The 22635-nt window shown below is 40.7% G+C and overlaps 1 protein-coding gene across 6 annotated transcripts in view; it reads left to right on the forward strand.

The window, feature by feature from the left end:
• Positions 1 to 775: 775 nt before the first annotated feature.
• sos1 (son of sevenless homolog 1 (Drosophila)) overlaps positions 776 to 22635 on the forward strand; it is a 34772-nt gene continuing 12912 nt past the window's right edge. For 3 of the 6 annotated variants that reach the window (XM_028972996.1, XM_028972995.1, XM_028972997.1), the window contains exons 1-10: positions 776 to 1535; positions 10794 to 10919; positions 11682 to 11813; positions 12377 to 12541; positions 12797 to 13006; positions 13129 to 13272; positions 13571 to 13681; positions 16845 to 16943; positions 17790 to 17917; positions 19453 to 20108. In XM_028972996.1, coding sequence (XP_028828829.1) covers positions 1449 to 1535; positions 10794 to 10919; positions 11682 to 11813; positions 12377 to 12541; positions 12797 to 13006; positions 13129 to 13272; positions 13571 to 13681; positions 16845 to 16943; positions 17790 to 17917; positions 19453 to 20108 — 1858 coding nt within the window. In that variant the 5' untranslated portion in view covers positions 776 to 1448. Of the gene's footprint in view, positions 1536 to 10793; positions 10920 to 11172; positions 11198 to 11681; positions 11814 to 12376; positions 12542 to 12796; positions 13007 to 13128; positions 13273 to 13570; positions 13682 to 16844; positions 16944 to 17789; positions 17918 to 19452; positions 20109 to 22635 lie in introns of those variants that run through there. The other 3 variants (XM_028972994.1, XM_028972999.1, XM_028972998.1) reach the window with 3 other exon arrangements.

The raw sequence follows: 22635 nt of genomic DNA on the forward strand, positions 1-22635 counted from the left end.
CTGATTACGGGGCCGCTTCCTTAACCACTAGGCCACCACTGCCCCTAGTATTCCCAGGCAGTCTCCCATCAAAGTACTAAACAGACCCAACCCTTCTTAGCTTCCGAGGTCAGATGAGATCAGGCGTTCTTCGGCTAGTATGGCCATAAGCTTTTTGTAGCCAAAAGCTGTGCAATCAGAAACAACTGAATATACAAGATGAACAGAGTTAATTGCCACTGCAACCACTCACGTACAGTAGGACACAGCATGCAACATGAAGTGTATAAAACCTGCAGTTTGAGAAAATGTGTAACTGTGACAATTTGAATAATTTTGCCAATCAGACCAGTTAAATAGCATGATTTATAGTTTAAATATATATATATATATATATATATATATATATATATATATATATATGTGTGTGTGTGTGTGTGTGTGTGTGTGTGTGTGTGTGTGTGTGTGTGTGTGTGTATATATATATATAAATGTGTTTGTTAAAGGAACACAGACACAACACTCTGTTCAATGAGTTCCAAGCACTGAAGGATACAATGTTTCCTGTGAGCAAATCATTTGAACTAATCTTTTTAAATGTGAAATGATTCTAAAGATTCAGTACATGTGAAATCCAGATGCGAACTTACGATCTTGGAGTTGTGAGGACACGGAATTCCAGACCACAGGGACCACTAAATATGGACGTATATGGAAGGCACCCCACACCGCTCCAGTACGCGGAGCTGTTTCTTTTCGACGATCTCGAGTTTGTCTGTGATCCTTTAGTCAGGTCTCCGATCAGACCAGCGATCTGTGATCGTCCGTCAAGCCTCGGCACTTATGTGCTTGCAGAAATCGATTTGATCTGAAGACAAACGTAACATTCGTAACATTTGTGAGTGATTTCAGTCCGGTTATCCGTCGGACGCAGTGATCAGTGAAAGCGGCAGGAACTGGTTTTCTCTCCAGTGCGAATTTGGACAACGCCGACGGTGATCATTGCGCATGTTCACTTCTTCTTCCCCCCAAACAACTGTAGCTCCCCGAAGCACAACAGTCGCAGAAATATATCATGTCACTGGTAATTAAAAAGCAAGGAATCTGATCCTGGAAACCGAATTATGCTCCAGCTGCATGTGGACAGCAAGCCAGATGTGTGACGTGCTCCAAGAGATGCTTTCGAAGAACGAGGCTTAAATCCATGGAGGATAACAAGGTGAAACACCCTGCCGAAAATCGGATTAAAATGGGCGATAATCGACTGAAGACGGGGATGCCCTGGCTCCGACAGGCATAAGGGGCTTTTTCAGCCCACAACAGAAGAGCTAAACAGAATTTGTAATCGTTCCAGTCGAGCCGGCTGCGGCGCTAGCATGCTAACTCCCGCAGTCCTGCACAGATAACCTGCGGCTGCGGATCGATCGCTGCTCCGATAGCGGCTCCGACGTGGCGGTCCGGCCGAGGCCATGCAGGCAGCCCAGATGCAGTACGACTTCTTCAGCGAGGAGAACGCACCGAAGTGGAAGGGGCTGCTGGTTCCCGCTCTGAAAAAGGTGAGGCGGGCGCCGGCTTTTATACGGATGTAGAATGTGTAGAAGGTCGCTTACAGATACTGTACTTGAATAAAGTCCTGTTTGTAATAGTGGCTGTTCTGAACCTGAACCATGGGGCATCTAATGTCACCAGTGGGCCATAATATTAATTTGCAACTCATTCAACATAGTTGAAGCACAGAAGCATGAAGGTTGCGGGTTTGTTCCTTAATGGGGTGCCACCGAGGTCCCCTCGATCAAGGTACCGTCCCCACACGCTGCCCCATGGGTGCCTGTCAAGGATGATGGTTAAATGTAGTGGACACGTTTCATTGTGATGTGGATGCTGTGTATCACAATGACAGAAACAGTCACTTGTACAAACTAGTTCAACTAGATGTGGCTTCAAAATTCATCATCTTTTTAAGTTAAATTGAATGGCAAACCATGGAGGAGTAAAGTCAACCTGACCTTTCTGCCGGGCTTCCGTGGATTGCTGTCAGGCTGCTGATGTACCTAAGATCATGGTTTTAAACTTCTGTTCATGTCATTCCAGTGTTTGAGATAGGCAGCCCCTCAGTATTTAATCTGCATTAAAATGACTTCAGGATTGTGTTTTGTACGGACTGTTCTTCTTGTATATTCAGTTGTTTCTGATTGCACGGTTTTTGGCAGAAAAAGCTTATTTCCTTCATGCTACTACAGATATTTTGAGTCATGATCCAACATCATCAGGCCTGTATTAGACTTGAGTTTTAATAAATGTTTTAATGTGACTCCAAGAAACAAGAAACATTTATGGGCTATCAGCCAGGGGTGGGACTATAAATGACTATAAATCAATATATAAAACATAGTGCTATTGATGTCTTGGTGAAACAATGTTGTATGTGAGAAATTAAGCAGAAACGTAACCGAAAAAGTCATATTTTGTCATTAATGTTATGTTAACATTAACAGTAATGTTAAATGTAATACATGCGTGCGTAGCCTTGTTGTTGTTGTTATTTATTATTCACATTTTTGCATTGTTATACCTCAGATATTTCTAATTATAGACCAGTCTCTCTCCTACCTTTTCTCTCTAAAATCTTGTAGAATTTACATGAATGTAGAACATAATCAGATTTCTCACTACCTTACTCAGAACAACCTTCAGGGCCCAATTCAGTCTGGTTTCGAAATTGCCACATGCTGCTAGATCAGCAAAATTGTCTTCAGTTCTTCCTGGACCTCTCAGCACCGTTTGAGAGTCAACCACAAGACTCTCCTGACCATCCTTAGGAGTCTTGGAATTAGTGGCTCAGCTTGGCAGTGGATAGCTTCCTGTTTGGATGATGGATCTTATCAGGTGACATCTGCTCCTCAGCTGAAACGCCACCCAACAAAACCAAACTGCTATTCATCCCTGCCGATTTCTTGAACAATTCTTCAAATCTCTCTCTCTCTTCTACTACACACAACCTTGGGGTGACCATGGTCTATTCTCTCTCCTACTCGTCTGACTTTTCCGATCTCTCTCGATCATGTCTCTTCCTTCTCTACAACATTAGGAGGATTCGACTACTCAGATACTAGTCCAATCTACGGTCTCCAAACTCTACTCACTCCTGGCTGGTCTTCCCTTTTAGCGCTACTCAACCTCTCCAGCTGATCCAGAATGCTGCATTCAACCTTCCCATATTCTCTTCCACACCACTCCACTGATACGTTCCCACAACCACACACTGTAGCTACCCCACATCAGATTCAAAATTCTGATGCTGGCCTACAAAGCCAAGGAAGGGTCACACCCTCATACCTCAGATCTCTGATTACTTGCTCTGCACCTTGATCTCTTTAATCCTCCAGTGCTGCTCCAACGGTACCACCATCTCTCAAGCATTCATCTAGACTCTTCTCTGTTTTTGCTCCTGGGTGGTGGACAGAAATACCGCCAGCTGAGTCACTAAAGATCTTCAGATGCAAGCTAAAAGCTAAGAACAAGGAACAAGACTCTTAAGTAAAAAGAATGAAAACTGAGTTAATAATCTTTGGCAGATCAGATCATAGTGAACCTCAGTGGAACCTTGAACGTGCACCTTCACGCAGGACCTGTCATGGTCCTGTCACATCAACACCGTGGTGAAAAAGGCCCGGCAGCGTCTCTACCACCTCAGACGCCTGAGAGACTTCAGACTGCCCTCCAAGGTGCTCAGGAACTTCTACTCCTGCACCATAGAGAGCATCCTGACGGGAAATATCTCAACCTGGTTCGGGAACAGCACCATGAAGGACAGGCGAGCCCTACAGAGGGTGGTTCGATCAGCCGAACGAATCATCCGTACCAAGCTCCCTGACCTTCAATCCATCTACAGCAAACGGTGCTGCACCAGGGCCAGGAAGATAGTGAAGGACCTCACCCACCCCAACAATGGACTCTTCTCTCTGCTGCGATCAGGGAAGTGCTTTCGCTCCCTGAAGTCCAACACAGAGAGAATGTGGAGGAGCTTCTTCCCGCAGGCTGTCCAAGCTCTCAACATCAAGAGTACATAGAACTCCAGCACTTTCACCTCCAATCACTCCGGACTCTTTTGCACAAAACCACTTTGCACAAAACCACTTTGCACATAATCACTTTGCCCTTACTGCTCTTTCTTTTATGGCTCTTTCTTCTTTCTTAAACATTGTAAAAAACTGTAACTCATTTGCACACCTTCACCCTACCAGTTACACATATTTTATGTTAAAGACGTAAAAGTGTAATACTTGGTTATGTTTGCAATATTTGCATATTGGTTCACTGTTTACTTGCAACATTTGCAATACTGTGGTCTGTAGCAGTTGCAGAAAGCATTTCACTGCACATCATACCGTGTATGACTGTGTATGTGACAAATAAAATTTGAATTTGAATTTGAATTTGAATTCCCGGTTCCTCACCCGCAAGGCCGGCGCTGCCCATTCTGCCACATTTTAACACTGTAACACCGGGACATACACCTACACTTTATAACTACACGTTATTTAATTTGTTATTTTGAGCCCCTCTGCATTAAATGTGTATTTCTATTTGACAGTTACCTCATTTCTGGTGTCTGAAATTAACTACACATGCATGGCACGTGCAGGCGAGGTGTGTTTGCATTTTTGGCCGCTATGCCAGTGCTGGCCACGTTGTGCACACACTGTACATGTGCTTTTAGGTCACATGAGAAAGTGGACTCGCACCATGGGTTTTGTGTCCAGTTGCAAATGGTAAAAACAATTCTACTGTAATGATGGGGTCGTGCTTGTGGGTGACGTTATTATCGAACCTAAAGGGTGATGTTAGAAGACAGTCTGTGGGACAGGGGTTAATAATTGAAATGTGTTGTTCCTGTTGTCTCGACCATGAGATGCCTGGCTCGTGCCACAGGCATGAAAAGAGTTTGATGGAAAGCACAATCAGAGCAGATAGCTACCATGATGTGGACATGGATGTGTTTGTGGGACGGAGGTGAAATGGTTATTGAATTGTGCATGGTAATGAACACTTCCACCCCTCCTCACTTCACAGTTGTGTCAGCAAGATATGGCTCCTTGCTTACAGATGACAGATGCACATAGTCTCCTCAGCACATTCGCCAAAACACCCACTCGTCATGATTTCAGTGATTGTCATTATCCAGGATTCTCTCATTAAAATCCTGTGGTTTACATCTAGGCCTGAACTGATAAACTTCATTTACTATATTGTCATTCTCATGGACAGTCAAGAACTGTTACAAGTGCACTCATCTGTAGACTTGACAAAAAGATGTGATTTAAAATAACGCACCCTAAAACATAATCAGTGGGAGCTAACAAAGACTTAATTATGCCTTAATACTAAAACTTGCTATAAAGCATATTTAAAACTTACACTGCTGCTATCCTGAGTTACAGGATTCAGCAGCTAAGGATAGAGAATGGGAGTGAGTGAGAGAAATTCCTGACTCTACAAAAGAACCGCATTATTAAAAACTGAAATGATAGTGGGGGACAGTCATTGTTGCAGAAGAAATCAAAACCAACAGCTGAATTCCTCCACTAGATATTGCAGTGACGTATGTTTTAGAGGTGGGAATCACCAGAGACCCCACGATACGATATTATCACGATATTTAACTCACGATACAATATTATTGCGATTTTAAACATTCTGCGATATGCTAAGTATTGCGATACGATATATTGTGATAATCACGTTTTTTTCCAACTGCAAATTATGTCCATAAAGGTAAACTTTGTCAAAATACATTTAATCTTACAAAATAGTCTTTAGTCATTCACTTTCATCATTTTTATTGCTGACAAACTGTTACTGACATAGAGTTACAGGTACTTTGAACAGTATAAATTGCAAAAAGTTATGCAGCAACTTCAGCAGCTTAATAATTTTAAAGTAAATCTCTGTTAAATGAAAATAAACTAAAAATGTAGATTTGCATTAACTAAATAAAAATGTTAAACGACAATAAAATTAAACCTGTTAAGATAAGCAAAATGACCTGTTTTTGTCCCATCCTTGTCAAAAAATCCAAAATACATCCAGACGTTTGACTTAAACACGGACGGCGCTTTCCTAATCTCTTTCTCTGCCTCCATTTTTGTTTTACCGAATTCATCCCACACGCTGACTCTCACCTTTGCTGACCTCACTAAAGAAAACGCCCAACAGCACCACCCGGTGGAGTAAAAAATGTATTGCTTTAATCATTGTACTAACAGTTTGATTTGTTTATTTAAATTTGTGTACAAAATATCGATATTTGGTGTCCCTGTATCGATACAATATCACCATGCAAAATATCGCGATACTATGCTGTATCGATTTCCCCCCCCCCCCCAGGTATGTTTCCACTATGTTCAATGGTTTCCAATCACACAATGTGAAGGCAATTCAAGGGACTGAAACTAAATAGCCTTCAGAAAACAACCGATCACTGTTGCTAATCGAAGAAAAAGCCTTCAATTTGATTGGACTCTGGAGCAATCGAAGAAGGTCATGTGGTCTAATGAGTCCGGATCTACCCTGTTTTAGGGTAAGAAGAAAAAGAAGAAGTGATGCCGCCATCATGCCTACTTCCTACTGTACAAGCCTGTGGGGGCAATCCAATTAAATGTTTGAGGGTGTGATTTATCAGATGGGGAAGATGATGTTTTATCAGTTGGACAGTTCAAATGTCCAGACACAGCAACTGTGTTGCTCCTTTGTTTTAGCACCTATCTTGAAAGTAAAGATGCAAAAGATGTCATAGGTCAGACCCCAAACACGACTTAATCAAAAGGTGGCTGTGTTAATTTATTTTAACTTGTTAAATATATATAAATGAATCACAAAGAGGAATACATCATTTTTTTTGTTTCATACACCATACCTTCATCACCGAGTCTCTTCGGAAGGAATGATAATTTCTCATTAGTGTAGCAACTTGACCAAATTTAAAGGTTGTTCAATATATTAGTAATTGTAGCAATTACTGATTTTGCGCCACTGGAATTACACATAGATCTACTTTACATCAGGGTAGAATGGGAAAATGTAGATAGAATACAAGTACAGTTTTGAGAGTGATACAAATACCAAAGGTTTGCTGCTTCCGTTTTTATTATGGCAATTTCCAGATTTTTCAATAATCCAGAATGATCTGGAGAGTGATCAGATGAAAATGAATTTAATCCCTAAAAAAAACTATTCCACTCAATGCCACAAAAGGACCTGCTGAGGTCATTTCAGTGATCATCTCCTTAACATAAGTGTGTTGAGGAGCACAAGGCTGGAGATCATTCTGTCATGCCGACTGAGTTAGAATGGCAGACTGGATACTTTAAAAGGAGGGTGATGCTTGTTCATTGTTCTTCCTCTGTTAACCATGGTTACCTGCAAGGAAGCATGTACAGTTCCGTAAAAAGGGCTTCACAGGCAAGGATATTGCTGCTACTATTACACCGATTCTGTCTTCACTGCATTGGCTACCAGTTACATTTCGCATAGACTATAAAATTGTTAAATTAACATACAAAGCTCAACATACAGAAGCTCAACATAGAGACGTACACAAGAAGTATGCTTACAATTCTCTGGGCTCTTTCTGGTACCAAAAATGAACAAGTTCTCAGCAGGTGGATGAGCTTTCTGCTACAGAGCTCCCCTGCTAATTATCAGAACTCAGATGCAGTGTCAATATTTAATTCCAGGCTAAAGAGGCATTCTGTAACAGTTAAAACTCACAAATAGTGAGCTGGCCTAGATAGTCAACCGGGGCTATTGTTGTACTCGACATCTACCTTAACCACTCAGTCCCAACCACCCGAGTTTAATCTATTTCTCTCTTAGTTGCTCTAGATCCTGGTTCCTGGCAATGAGCTTCTGACCAGATGACCCAGCATGAAATGTACCAGAGGGTCACCACAGCCACCAACACCGTAATGGCTACAGCTTCAGGGATCGTCAAATGGACCAGTAGCATTATAATGGATATTTTTGGACAAATCATTAGGACAAGTCTCACGCCTTTCCAAAGTTTCTCCACTTTTCTTCTCTCTCCTTGAGTTTTTTGTGTGGAGTTTTTCCTTGTGTGTGTAGGGGCTGTTAAAGCCCATTAATACATACTGTAAGGAATTATGGGCTATATAAGAAATAAATGTTATTACAAAGATTGCACCAAAATTTTCAATGAGAGAGGTTCAAGTGTTGTGAGGAAGGAATCAGGGTGCCACCCAGAGCAGAGCTTGCTCAGGAATGGCAGCAGGCAAATGTGAGTGCATCTGCAAGAGGCGAAGACTTTTGGAGGATGGCCTGGTGTTAAGAAGGGCAGTATGAATTTTTCTCTAAGCCACTTCTCTCCAAGAAAAACATCAAGGAAGAAAAAAGTACAGGGTTTGGACTGCTGAGGTCTGGGGTGAAGTGCTACCATCAGTCCTGTCTCATGCCAACAGTAAAGCATCCTGAGATCATTCAGGTGTGGGGCTGCTTCTCATCCAAAGGAGTGGGATCACTCACAATTTTAACTAAGAACACAGCGATGAATAAAGAATGGTTCCAAAACACCCTCCGACAGCAACTTCTCTCAACCATCCAAGAACAGTTTGGTGAAAAACGATGCCTTTTTCCAGTAACTAAGTGGCTCGGGGAACAAAACATTGAAATTTTGGCCCGGAAACACAACACAAATTCTGACAAACTCCAAGCACTGATTATGAAGGAATCATCATCAGTCATTGATTTGGCCCGGCGGTTGATTGACAGCACGACAGGGCGATTTGCAGAGGTCTTGGGGAAAAAAAAGAAGAAGAAAAAAAGGGCCAAAACTACAAATATTGACTTATTAAATTTGATGTAACTCTCAATAAAATCTTTTGAAACTTATAAAATGCTTCTAAATATACTTCAATGCATCACAGAAACTACTTTCAAAAAGTTCTAAAAGCAGCAAACTTGAAAACCAGTATTTGTGTCATTCGCAAAACTTTTGCCCTTGATTATATAATGCCGGATGAACAATTTACTGTGAAACCAGATGAGGACATTCTCTGTGCATCTTCCAGGAATGTTGTCTGGTCCAGCAGCCTTTCTGCCGTGGTTAGACACCGCACCTGATCACTGGAGTTCCTCACAGTCACGTTGTTCTGTGTGTCGAATCGTGCTGATGTCATTCACTGCATCCACTAGGGAGCGGTCACTGTCACAGGCAGAGTTTTAGTCCTGGAGTCCTGGGTTATATGATTAGATGGTTGAAGCGTGAATTACGCAGATCAACAAGATTATGCTTATTTGGAGACAACACTGAAGTAAATATATGTTTAGAGCAGCCTAATAATATTTTGAAGCTTCGACACTGAACATGCGGAAGGTTTAATGATTGAAATAGTGATTTCACAACAGCTTGGGCTGGTGAATATTTTCACTTGGCCAGCCATTGGTACCTTGTGGAAAGGTCTGGCCGTAACCAACTGCACTACAGGCCGACTGAATTGTTTTACAGAGAAGGGACGCTAAAACATTTTCCTTATCTCAAACTTTTTTTTTTTCCCCAAAGTGTGCTCATTAAGAACAGTCAACAGTTGGGGCAGTGAATTACCTAGCGGGTACGGAAACCCATAATGATCCCATAATCAAAAGTCCCCACACACTGCTCCCCGGGCGCCTGTCATGGCTGCCCACTGCTCACTAAGGGGATGGGTTAAATGCAGAGTACACATTTCGTTGTGTGCACCATGTGCTGTGCTGTGTTTCACAATGACAGTCACTTCAAGACTGAGCTGTGATTATTCTTTTAGATTTAGGTTGTCAAAGTCCAAGGTATAGTAATGTTTGTAGTATGAGGAATGGTTCCCTGAAACAGAATGGGCCATACAATGGTGGTAACTTCTAGCTTCTAGTATCATGAGTTGATGCATGCATGCAATCTGCTGAAGTGTTTCAAAGTATTTCCTACATTCTACTAACAGTTTACTGTGGACTGTTATAATTTTCAAAGACATATTTTAACACTTGTGTGCCATAAACCCAGACACATAGACACAATTTCAAAATTTGCTACATTGGTATCAATGTTCCACTCCAACATCCAGGTTTGTTGTATCATGTCATTGCCTGAAGATGGCAGTAACTGCTAACAAGTGGGTCATCTTGCACTGCTCCCTTTCAGATTCAGGATTAGCTTGTGAGTTTCCTGCATTAATTATTTCTTTATGTGACTGCTTCCCTTCTGGTTGTTCTGAAATGCTGCTTTTTTGTGGATAAAAGTGAAGTGTCACTTGTGATACACAGCAGCACAGCACATGGTGCACACAGTGAAATTTGTCCTCTGTATTTAACCCTGAGTGAGCAGTGGGCAGACATGACAGGTGCCCGGGAAGCAGTGTGTGGGGACGGTGCTTTGCTCAGTGGCACCTTAATGGCACCTTGGCGGATCGGGATTCGAACCAGCAACCTTCTGATTACGGGGCTGCTTCCTTAAAATTGCATTTCGGGGACAAATAAAGTTCTTTGAATTGAATAATAAAATGTTATAAGTACATGTGCTACAGATTTGTTTTCCCAGCTATGATTTAAATCCATTAAAATCATTTCCATATTTGAACTAAACCTTTAAAAGGAGTCGAAAATCAATCCATTATCCTTGGGTAGATGAGTAAAGATATTGGATTGGATTGATAAGGCCCACACATGTAATAGCTTTTGCATTATTGTTGTTAATGTTTATTAATGCTGTCTAATGCTGTGTGTGTGTGTGTGTGTGTGTGTGTGTGTGTGTGTGTGTGTGTGTGTAGGTACTGAATCAGGTGCATCCCAAGCTGACCTCTCAGGATGAGGCGCTGCAGTACATCGAGGAGTTGATTCTGCTTCTACTGAGCATGCTCTGTCAGGCCCAGCCACGCACTGTGCAGGATGTGGCGGTAAGCATCACTGACTTTAGTGGCGGTGTGATGGGACATTGTCCACTCACTGCTGTTCAGTATTGCATAGTGGTGTCATGACTCTAGTGCTGAATAGAAGCGCCTTAGTATCTTTTACTAAAAATGTGTTTGATGTGTAGTGCTTTGAAGTCATGAGTGTTGCCTGTTTAATGAAGAAAAATACTGTAACTGTTCTCATAACTGCTATTATTTTCTATTGCTTTCTTCTTTTCTTTCTTTTTTTTGCAAACAGACTGTCTCAGGTGCTTTATTTCCAGGTTAATGTATAGGCTTAACTAGTGGGCATGGTAACTGGTTAACATCATAAATCCCTGCTTTAGACTTTGGTCTCTCCCTCGTTTTTTTTTTTCGTTTTAATATCTTGTCCTTTTGAATGTTTTTTCTTTACTGTCCTCTCATTGGTGGTGCTTGTAATTCAGTGCACTCAAACTTTATTTAAAGGAGCACATGCAATCTGGGTATTTCCGGTAGCTGTGGTTGCGTTACATGTGTCCTCCTGTTTACCCCTGGTTGCCTTATTGTTTGCCCTTCTTCCTACTTAATATTGTTTGGTAGCTGTGGATGTATTTCTGGATGGATCTGTTTGAATTATTGTCATTAAATAAATCCCCCTCCCCCAGTCTTTGTGTCTAAGTTGGACCATGGACCATACATAGGACATGTCCTTGTCTCTCAATCTGTCCCCGCTCATCTGAATTTTTGTGTATTATTTATTATTATACTATAATTTCCCTCTGTCAGGAGCGTGTCCAGAAGAGTTTTCCACATCCCATAGACAAGTGGGCCATTGCTGATGCACAGGCAGCCATTGAGAAGAGAAAGAGGAGAAATCCCCTCGCCCTGCCAGTGGATAAGATCCACCCCCTTCTGAAGGTCAGATTTTATTGTTAATATATATATATATATATTTGGTCGAAGCTTAGTGGCTATCTATGGTTATCTTTCTTTTTTGCAGACATCTTCTGTAATCAGATTTTGACTCGCGTTATTTCTTTTACATTTACATTCAGGGATGAAACTCTTTCCTGTTCTTATTCCTGTATTTTGCTCATTTTATTGAGGGGTCAAATGATCATGTTTGTGGACCTCACAGTCACAGATGCAGATTTGGCCACCTGAGTAACTCATAAAACTGAAATTGGGCATGTCTTGGATCAATACAGAGATTTAAGTGAACAAATTGACTGGCTTTATATGTAAGTTCTGAAATTGTTCAACTGCTTTCAACATGTGCACTAGACAACAGCGTCTTTTTTTTCCTCTACTTGTTGACAAAGACTGAATGTTAGGATGATATATGGTATGTGTTATTATGTGATGAGCCAGATATTCCAGGTATGTCCTCTGATCTGATCTATAAGATAATTATTGTTAATCTGGTCACACTTGTTTTTCTTATTGTTTTTATTTATTTATTTATTTTCCACTGTTTTTAGGAAGTACTTGGCTATAAAATAGACCACCAGGTATCTGTGTACATTGTTGCTGTGTTGGAATACATCTCTGCGGACATCTTGAAGCTGGCTGGAAACTATGTACGAAACATTCGCCACTATGAGATCACCCAACAGGACATTACAGTGGCTATGTGTGCTGACAAGGTACCCAAACAAGAGAACTTCTATATTATATTCAACGAGGCTATTCAACTGTTTTAGTTAATTGGCTGCTCAGAATTGTAAAAAATGTTACAGCCACATGGTTTTGAAATTTTAATGCAGGTGTTCATTTGGGCCTGGTGCAAAGACCTGGTAGAATCTAGAGCCTCCTGCTCTCTTTTCTCTCTGTTGAATGACTACTCCTAAACTGAATGTCATGAACTCTTCAATGCCATAGTTGCTTTTCCCCACCAACAGGTATTGATGGACATGTTCCATCAGGATGAGGAAGATCTCAGTGGATTTCCTCTGACAGATGACGAGCCATCTGCTTCCGAGGAGCAGACTTACTATGAACTGGTAAAAGTCTTTATGGCAGAGGTGCGTCAATACCTTCGTGACCTAAACCTCATCATCAAGGTGTTCCTTGAGCCCTTCAGCAGCAACAAAAAACTCTTCTCTCATCACGTATGTTAAAAAAAAAAAATTTAATAAATAACTTACAATTTGTATATGTTAAAGGACTACTCTAATATAGAAATTAATAAAAATACACTAAAATAAATAAAATTCTTACCTGTCCTTTGTAGGATGTGGAAAGCATCTTCAGCCATATAACGGACATCCATGAGGTGACTCTAAAGCTCCTGGGGCTGCTGGAGGACACAGTTGAGATGACTGATGACACCAGTCCACATCCGCTGGTTGGAAGTTGCTTTGAGGATCTTGCAGAGGTCAGACAGCCCTGGAAAATATAAAATGCTTTACACAGATCAGGGATTTTCTTGCTGTAGATGTTTATAAATTATTTTATCAACAGCATTGTTTAACATTTTTATTGAGTTTGTGAATGTTCTACAGTAAGTTTGGGAACTACTGAAATAAACTGAAAAATAAATAAAAACCCAAAATCTCAATCAAATTTGACAAATTATTTTCCCTGACAACCCTTCAGTGTAATTAAGTATTAACGGCGTTTACAGTAGGTGGGGCACTGTGAAGATCAGTTAATTTGGGGTTTATGTGTTTCAGGAGCTGGCCTTTGATCCGTATGAGTCTTACGCTCAGGACATCCTGCGCCTTGGTTTTCATGACCACTTCCTTTCTCTGTTATCCAAACCAGGGGCTGCCTTCTACTTGCAGGTCAGTTATCATCTGGGTTTAGGACCACACCTCAGTGTGATTTGTTGCTGGTCTGCCAAATGCATTAAATGTAAATTATATCTTAATTGGGCTTTATCTTAGTCTGATATCTTAATTGGGCTTTAACAAAAATTGGAATTTCAGAATTTTTAAGATAAAGGTAAGGTTTTATATAGAAAGTGTACGGAAGAGTTTAAGTCCAAATAGTTTCTAAACAGGAAGGTTTTTAGTTTGCATTTGAAGATCTTTAGTGACTCAGCTGTTTGGGAAGGTTGAAAGCAAGTCATGCTTCAGCGTTCTGTATCAGCTGAATAGGTCAAGTAGCGCTAAAGGGAAGACCAGCCAGGAGTGAGTCTAGTTTGGTGATGACCAGAGATTGGACTAGCCTGTGCCTGTATCCTGCGAGAGAGATTGGAAATGTGAGACGAGTAGGAGAGAGAATAGTCTATGGTCACCCCAAGGTTGCGTGCAGTGGTGAGAATTGTCCAGGGAGATTTTAAAATCCTGTTGTGGGGAGGAATGAGCAGAGATGAATAGCATTTCGGTTTTGCTGGGGTTGAGTTTCAGATGATGTGCTGCCATCAAGGATGAGAACTCAGGCAAGCAGAGATTTTGTGGACACGTTTACATCTAATGGTGGAAAAGAAAAGAAGAGTTGGGTGTCATCTGCATAGCAGTGATAGGATAACCCATGTGAAGATATGACCTCGCCAAGAGATTTGGTGTTAAGTGAGAACATGAGGGACCCCTGTCGAGAGCTTGTGTGGTGTGGATATGGCCCCCTTCCATGTCACCTGGTAAGATCTATTCTGTAGATAGGAAGCTATCCACTGCCATGCTGAGCTGCTAATTCCCAGATTTCTAAGGATGGTCAGGAGAGTCTGTGGGTGACTGTGTCAAATGCTGTTGAGAGGTCCAGAAACTGTTGATAGTTTGGCTGATAGCAGCATGTAGTTTAGCAGCATGTAGTTTCACTATAACAGTCAGAAGAGCAGTCTCTGTGGAGTGAGCCATTTTGAAACCAGACTGATCTGGGTCCTGAAGGTTGTTCTGGGTAAGGTTGACAGAAAGCTGTTTATAGATTCTGTGTTGTAGGAATTTTAAAAGAAAAGGTAGGCGAGAGACTGGTCTATAATTGGACATGTCAGAGGGATTGGTGCTGTATTGTAGTGTTTTTGAAGGCTGTTTGGACGAGACCTGATATTATGGATTTTTTAATGATGTGATGGGAAGAGGTTGTAAGACATGGATTGAAGCATTGTAGAAGGAAGAGGATCCAATGAACAGGTGGTTGGGTTGGATGAAGTGTTGAGTTGTAGGATCTGGATGGGGAATCCTGGATATTAATTAGAAGTGGATCTGTGGTAAATGACTGGCGAAGGTGTTCAATTTTTTCTTCAAAAAAGTTAGCAAATCCTGACAAGATTGCGGTATGTTGACAAGTCAGAGACTAATTGTGATTTTCTCCATTTCCTTTCTGATGCTCGCAGCACCTTTGATTGCTACATATTGTAGGAGAAGTCCTATTGGGTTTGGATGATGTAGCACAGCGGAGGTCGATTGATTAAGAAAGTGATGATATGAGAGAGTGTGTGACTATGGGAAGCGGATTTAACAGTAGACCAGATTTAAGGAAGACAGGATAAACATTTAGGTATCTGTAAATATGTGTCATTTTAGATATCTGCAGTTAGATTTTGCCTAGTCAAAAGTCGATTTAAAGATATCTACAACTACATTTTGAATAGTTAAAATGTCCCATTAACTTGAATGGTAAAACTACTACTGTGAATTCCAGATATCATTCATTGCATTGTCACTAATCAAAATCTAATTAAACGCATCTAAATGATATCTTATTTATATATTTGGATGTCACAAGGTAAGGTTTTACTAATCAAAATTCAATTGTTGATGTGTAGAATTGGAACTTTGACTAGTCAAATATCTCTTCAGATATCTACAAAGACATTATAGATATCCTGTGAATACATTTATGCACACTGTTTTAACATAAAATGCTCAAAATTATAATGTGACCAGACAATTCAAGATATCCGCAATTGAATTGTGAATAGTAAGAACGATAGTTTAAGATATCTACAATTACATTTCAGATATCCGAAATGATGTCACTCACAAATTTAGATGCATTACTTTGCTATGAATTTTAGCAGGAACTGCAATGTGGTGCTGTAGTGCAAGCCAGGCTTAAACAGCCGTGTAGTTTACCAACATGACGGACGAAGCTGAAACTGAAAGAATCTTCTCAGGGTTAATCCAGCGGCCAGTGAGAATGGCTGGACATCAGTGCTCTCAGCTGAACCAGACTGTTGCTTAGGTCAGTCTGTGAAGCAGGAGACAGTAAATGTGCTATTCTCTCGAGAATTCTTGAGCAATTATCTATTGATCGAAGTTCTCGTTCACCACAAATTCCTTGACAATATGCTGTTTCAAGTTCATGACGCTTTTGACTAGTCGAAAGTACATTGCAAATATCATAATAAGTGCTAAATCAGCCAATTAAAACCGGTGACATCATTTTGGATATCCGAAACGGAATTGTGACATGTACTTGTGAATTGTAACATGTACTTGTAGATATCATTCTTCCTACTCAAAGTTCAATTGCAGCTATCTTCAATTGTATTTTTGACTAGTCAAAATGAACACTGGATATCTGAATCCAAGGAGAATTAATGGAGTATCAATGGGGGACTCACTAAAAAGAGTGTCTATTTCATCTACAACGAATCCTAAGGGGTCCAGGGAGACATTAAGATCAATTATCTACACAAATGTGAGGGGTGTACTATTTTGATATCAAACCTGAAATCTATGTAGTATGTAATTTTCTGCTACTATTATACAGTTCTGCTCTAAATTGGGGTAGTTGTGGACTGGCAGGTAAGGAAGCAGCCTGTAATCGGAAGGTTGCTGGTTCGAATCCCGAATCGCCAAGGTGCCACAGAGCAAAGCACCGTCACCACACACTGCTCCCCTGGTGCCTGTCATGGCTGCCCACTGCTCACAAAGGGTGATGGTTAAAAGCAGATGACACATTTCACTGTGTCACCGTGTGCTGTGCTGTGTATCACAATGACAATGACAATCACTTCACTTTCACTTTTATCACTAAATGTACCACTCTCTGTTCTTTCAGTCTATATGTGAGGGTTTTAAGGAAGCTGTGCAGTATGTTCTACCCCGTCTGCTCCTCGCACCAGTGTACCACTGCTTACATTATTTTGAGATCTTGAAGGTAAGGTCATCTGTGTCATTTCTTCCCTACCCTTTTTGTACACTTTCCTACCTTGTACCTAGCAGACCTTCACATCACCACACTTGATGTGTCTTGGCGGTTAGTCCAGAAACTATAAGAGCCAGACTATGTGCCTGAGCGGCCTTAGCTGAACTGATCTGGTATAGGTCAAGATCTCAGCTTTAGGTCTTTAATCTTATTTATACAGGGGAAGGGGGAAGCAAGAAAAACCTGACATGCTTGAAGTGTCTTTCTACTAACACTTTTGTCCCAGTGAAAGTAATGAGAATTTAGGTTAATGTTTTTATTTTAGACCATTATTATAGGAATCCAGTTGTTCAGAGTTTAGTAATATATTTCTGTTTGCTTTTTACTTTTATAATGTTTAAGACCTAATGTGAAGAGTGTGATAAATTCATGGCTCATTTTACTACATTCAGATATCATTATCCCACTCCCATCCTTTTAATCTGCAGTTATTCTAATAATGTTTGGGGTTATAAAATGAAAGAGGTTCATTATTTATTATTGTTTATCAGTTTAGTTCTTTTCTTTGTATTTCTACATATTTGTACATTTTATTTCAGTTTGTTAACCATGGTTTAGTGAATGCCATCATCTTGCAATTTTCATTAGTCTATTGTGGTGGTGCTCAATAACTCGCACTATTGTTGGTTTCTGATTAGTCATTCGTTTGGAGAGCTGAGAGGAAAATGGAAAGCAAGAGGGATAACTTGTTCTGCTTAGCCATAATCTCACTCATGAGGAAAGCCTTATGGCGTCATGATCCAGTGTTTGCCCTCCTTCTTCATCATCTCACTGTTTTTTCTTTTTTATTCTTTTTAGCAACTGGAGGAGAAAAGCAAGGATGAGGAAGATAAAGAGTGCCTGAAGCAAGCCATTACCGCCCTGCTCAACCTCCAGAGCAGCATGGAGCGGATCTGCTCTAAGAATCTGGCCAAACGGAGACTCAGGTAGGTCCTAGAGCAGAAGGTCTGAGTTACACACTCACACATTATGTAATGTAGCTTTCAAATCTCATAATGCAAACTTTTTTTGTTCACGTGTTGTCAGAAAGCACACTCAATCTCTCCCTAACAACCACACATTCACACTGTGTAATGAGTCCTCCCATTTTTTAATTCCCACACCCTAACACACGCACACACTCTCCCTCCCTCCGCTGGAGAGGGCGGGTCACGCTCCACGGTGTTGACCCAGGGAAGTTGCATCAGGACAGGGGTGAGAGGTGGGGTCTGCTGTGCTGGCCTGCCATTATTATTATTCCCCGTTTAACAAAGGAAGAAACAGCTTGAGGTGGGGAGCAAAGTCACCGGCTTTCTGTGGAGTGTGTCCATTTTTGCCTTTTCTTCGGATTTTGCTTTCTTAATTTCTTGCCTTTTAGTCGTGATTTATGTTTGGCTCATTTCAAAATGAGGACGTTTGCCTTTTTAACTTTTTATTCTTCCTGTTCCCATACATTTGGTTTTGGCACAGTTTGAATGGGGAAAGGATGGCTTATTCTACGGTATGTGTCTTTCATTATACACAAAACGCAAACACTTGTAGCCTTAGGTGAATAGTGAGAACAGTGGTGTGGAGCCTTCCTGTTTCTGTTCGGTCTATTGTTTTAGTGTGAGTGTGGAAAACAAAGAGCTGTCCCTCTGTCACAGCCTGCTGTATGTCTGGGTTCCTTATCAGAAGCGTTACATGGAAACTTGTGCAATGTTCTGCACATCTTGAGTATGCTTGCCACCGTAGTTTGTAGGTTGCACTCTCTGGCTTTGAGTTTTTAGCAGTCAATCGTTTTTTGCTGACAACTGTTGACATTGTCTTTCGTTTGGGACTCAGTCCGAGCCCTTCTGTTGCGTATAGAAGTACTTCACATCTTGTGATAACTAGTGGCTGGTGGGAGAGTGACAGTCACACTGTACATTGAGGGGTTGGGATGAAAAAAAATTGTCTTCGTCCCTGCAATTGTCTTCGTCCCTTCTGCCCCACCCCAAGCCCAGTGGAGTTGCAAAGTTCTCACACCCTCTCACCTCAAGGCATTCCAAAAACACAGTAAGCTCCTTCTGATTCTGATGTCTGCTCCGGTTGCTTGCTAAATTGTGTTCTTTCTTCTACTCCTGTTTTCCTCATCGATTGTATAACACTTGTAGCCCTTTACCTAAAGAGTACAAAGCCAGCTGAATCTGAAATCTTAGAATTTGGATTAGTTTTTTCTTGTCGGTTGTTTATGGTAAGAGTATTATATTCATTTAATCAGCAAATAACAAATTTGGAATGGGTCCTTCTAGTTTTCTTGGTACTTATTCAGGCTCTAGGATTAGCTGCTTTTTGTACCTCCTTGGGTCAGTCACCGTTGTAGTAACAATTTAACTCATTTTTTTTGCTTGGTTTCTTAATTCTGGTTATCATTTGATTGTGTGGCTTGTTGTTTGTTCTGTGAGCCTCTGGTTTTGCCTGTATTTCTCTCGATTCTGTTCTTTATTTCTGTCTACTACAGCGAATCAGCCTGTCGCTTCTACAGCCAGCAGATGAAGGGCAAGCACCTAGCCATCAAGAAAATGAATGAGATTCAGAAGAACATAGATGGCTGGGAAGGAAAGGACATTGGCCAATGCTGCAATGAGTTTATTATGGAGGGTACGCTGACCCGCGTAGGTGCCAAACATGAGCGCCACATCTTCCTGTTTGATGGCTTGATGATTTGCTGCAAGTCCAACCATGGCCAGCCACGCCTTCCTGGTGCCAGTGCCGCTGAGTACAGGCTCAAGGAAAAGTTTTTCATGCGCAAGGTACAGATCAACGACAAGGATGACAAGGAGGGTGAGTATCGTCATGCCTTTGAGATCATCTTGAAGGATGGCAACAGCGTAGTGTTTGCTGCTAAGTCAGCGGAGGAGAAGAACGGATGGATGGCAGCACTCATCTCGCTGCAGTACCGCTCCACCTTGGAGCGCATGCTGGACACTGCCATGATCCAGGAAGAAGCAGCCCAAATGCGATTGCCAGGTCCTGATGTGTACCGTTTTGCTGAGCCAGACTCTGAAGAGAATGTTGTGTTTGAGGAGAATGTGCAGTCCAAGTCAGGCATCCCCATCATCAAGGCTGGCACAGTGTTGAAGCTCATCGAAAGGCTGACCTTCCACATGTATGCAGGTGAGTAAAAGAGGAGAGAGGTTGTATGGAAGCTGAGGGATGGTGGAGGTTTGGAGAGCAAGTAACAGTGCATGACGCCAGAACATAGTACTAAAAGTACAAATAAGTAAATGAATATAACATGAAATTCATGGGTGCATTAATACGTACAGCTGATCCTTTTGTGAAATGTGAATAATACAAGTTGGTGAAATTAAACAAGCTGTGCCACCATTGGTGGCCTGCTCACAAATACTTCACTAGTACATTGATCAAGATGATAAAATAAGTATTTTAAGAAAATAGATGTCTGTAACAATCCACACATGCAAATAAATCCAACCATAGATGTCCATAAATTAAATGTGTAATAAAATGATACTGGGGAATAAATTGAGGAAAGGTGCAAAAATGCATGGATAGTCATGACACTAGCAAAAATCTGGCTGTGATTATAAGGAAATCCTGTCTTCAGATAATTCTGGCCTATTAAGGTGTCTTGTTGTTAAGGTGTCAGACTAGAAACATCTCATAATTGGTAAAAAATAAAGAGCTCTTCCAAGACCTTTACAACCTTATTGTTCCTAACCATTCTGATGGCACTGGTTGCTGAAGAATTTCTAAACTACGAAAGGTTCCAGTGAGCACTGTTGGGGCCATAATCCAATAATCCAGAAGTGGAAAGAAAATATTTTCACCAAACAACCAGCATTTCAGACAGAGGAATGGAAAGAAAAGTCAGAAGAGTTGCATTAGAAACATTTTTATCTAGCTGGTACAATTGTTTCAAAGTACAGAGACATTCTTGATCTGCTGGCATCTACCAGAAGGATGAAGATGAAGGGAAGGTGGATGATTCAGCATGCACACAATCAAAGAAATGCTCAGAACATAAGTACTAAATCTCAGATAGAAGGCGCCCATGGAACCTACAACCTTTTTGTATGGAAGAGTAAGCTACCTCCCGTCCTGTCTTCCCTCTCAGACTCCTCCTCCTCTGAGATTCAGAGAAATAAAGGCACACACAAGGTACAATATTAAACTTCCGGGTACAAAACTGTTCCTTTCAGTTGATTGTACCGCAAAAAAAGTTTTCGACATGAGAAAATGTACAGAATTAAAAAAAAATCTTTATTTAGAAATTATGGTAATGGATGTTTGGTGTATGTAGGTTTCTCACAGGATACAAAAGCAATTTCAAAATCATCAAAGGTACCCTGAATTTGAAATGTTGAATTTATTTGAACATTCAAACAACACATCATCTTCACAACATACAGACAAAATTTATCATGAGTCTGATGAATTGTTGGTGATAAGTGGTGGAAGTATATCAAAGAGTTAACATTCAGATATGGATATCATTTAGGGTGTGAGACTGAATGTTTCTGCCCACTAACTTAATGTTTAGTGTAATTTAAGAATGTATGTAATAATGAAACTTTGTTTACCATTTCAAGACCATTCAATGTGGAAATTAATATCAATAATAATAATTATTGCAGAAACAATAGGGATTTGCAGCTACAGTGAAAGCCATTGCTTGCCTGCACCTCAGCCCTTATAAGGTTGAGGTGAAAAATTTATGGAACAGCATTATATTTTTAATAGCATTTAAAATATTGAGCATTAGTCAATCTGTGACATTTAGGCCATTTTTCTTTCTTCATCAGCAATGCTTAATGAGCAAATATGCACTCCATAGTGTTCACAATCTCAACAGATGATTTTGATTTGTCAGAATCTGTTAGCATGTAGCCTTGATCTGGTAGGAATGGACACTGAACAGCACTGACTATTTCTAGTCCATTCCAACATCGAACTAGTGTTAACAGCTTTCTGCCCTGAATCTTTACTTAGGCACCTTTTAGTGAACTGTACAGGAAACTGGTGGTGGTAGTGTACTATGAACCCTAAGGTCACAAAGTCACAGGTTCAAACCTAACTTACTACCGTTGTGTCCCTGAGTTCTAGGGGACTGTCCCTATAACTAAAATGTAAATTTGTTCTGTTGTGTGCTGATTGGCTTACATAGACAAGCTTATGAAACCATTTTAGTGCTTGAACGAAGTGCAAAAAAAAAATTAAATTTGAATACATTCTCCTAGAATATGTGAATAATTCAGTTTTTACAGTTAGAACAGCTTGTCAAAATGTCATGGTACATGCTTTAATAACTAATAAGCATTTATGCTGATAACTGACAACCTGCTGAAAATACGGTGGGCTGGAAAAACCCAACAGAAAATGTGGTTTTCGCTACACTTTTATGTGTAGATACTATAGGACCTTTCTTGTGTTATCAACATACCTCTGAAATGCAAACCTTGTTGGAATCTTTGTGCTCACTGTTTTCATTCCAAAAAAATCTGATTAAACCAGCTAAATAATGTGGCCTAAATAACCCCCACAAGAGCTAAACCTAAGCAGATCGCACCCTCAGACGAGTACTGTAAGGCTTTTTGTTCTGTGTGTACAATTCTGGAACAGAATTCCAGCTGTTGTTGGGCTGGATTGCACCGCTCACACCCCTAAATAAACTTCCTGT

This window comes from Denticeps clupeoides, chromosome 3, assembly GCF_900700375.1.
Source record: "Denticeps clupeoides chromosome 3, fDenClu1.1, whole genome shotgun sequence".
In the NCBI taxonomy this organism is placed as follows: domain Eukaryota; kingdom Metazoa; phylum Chordata; class Actinopteri; order Clupeiformes; family Denticipitidae; genus Denticeps; species Denticeps clupeoides.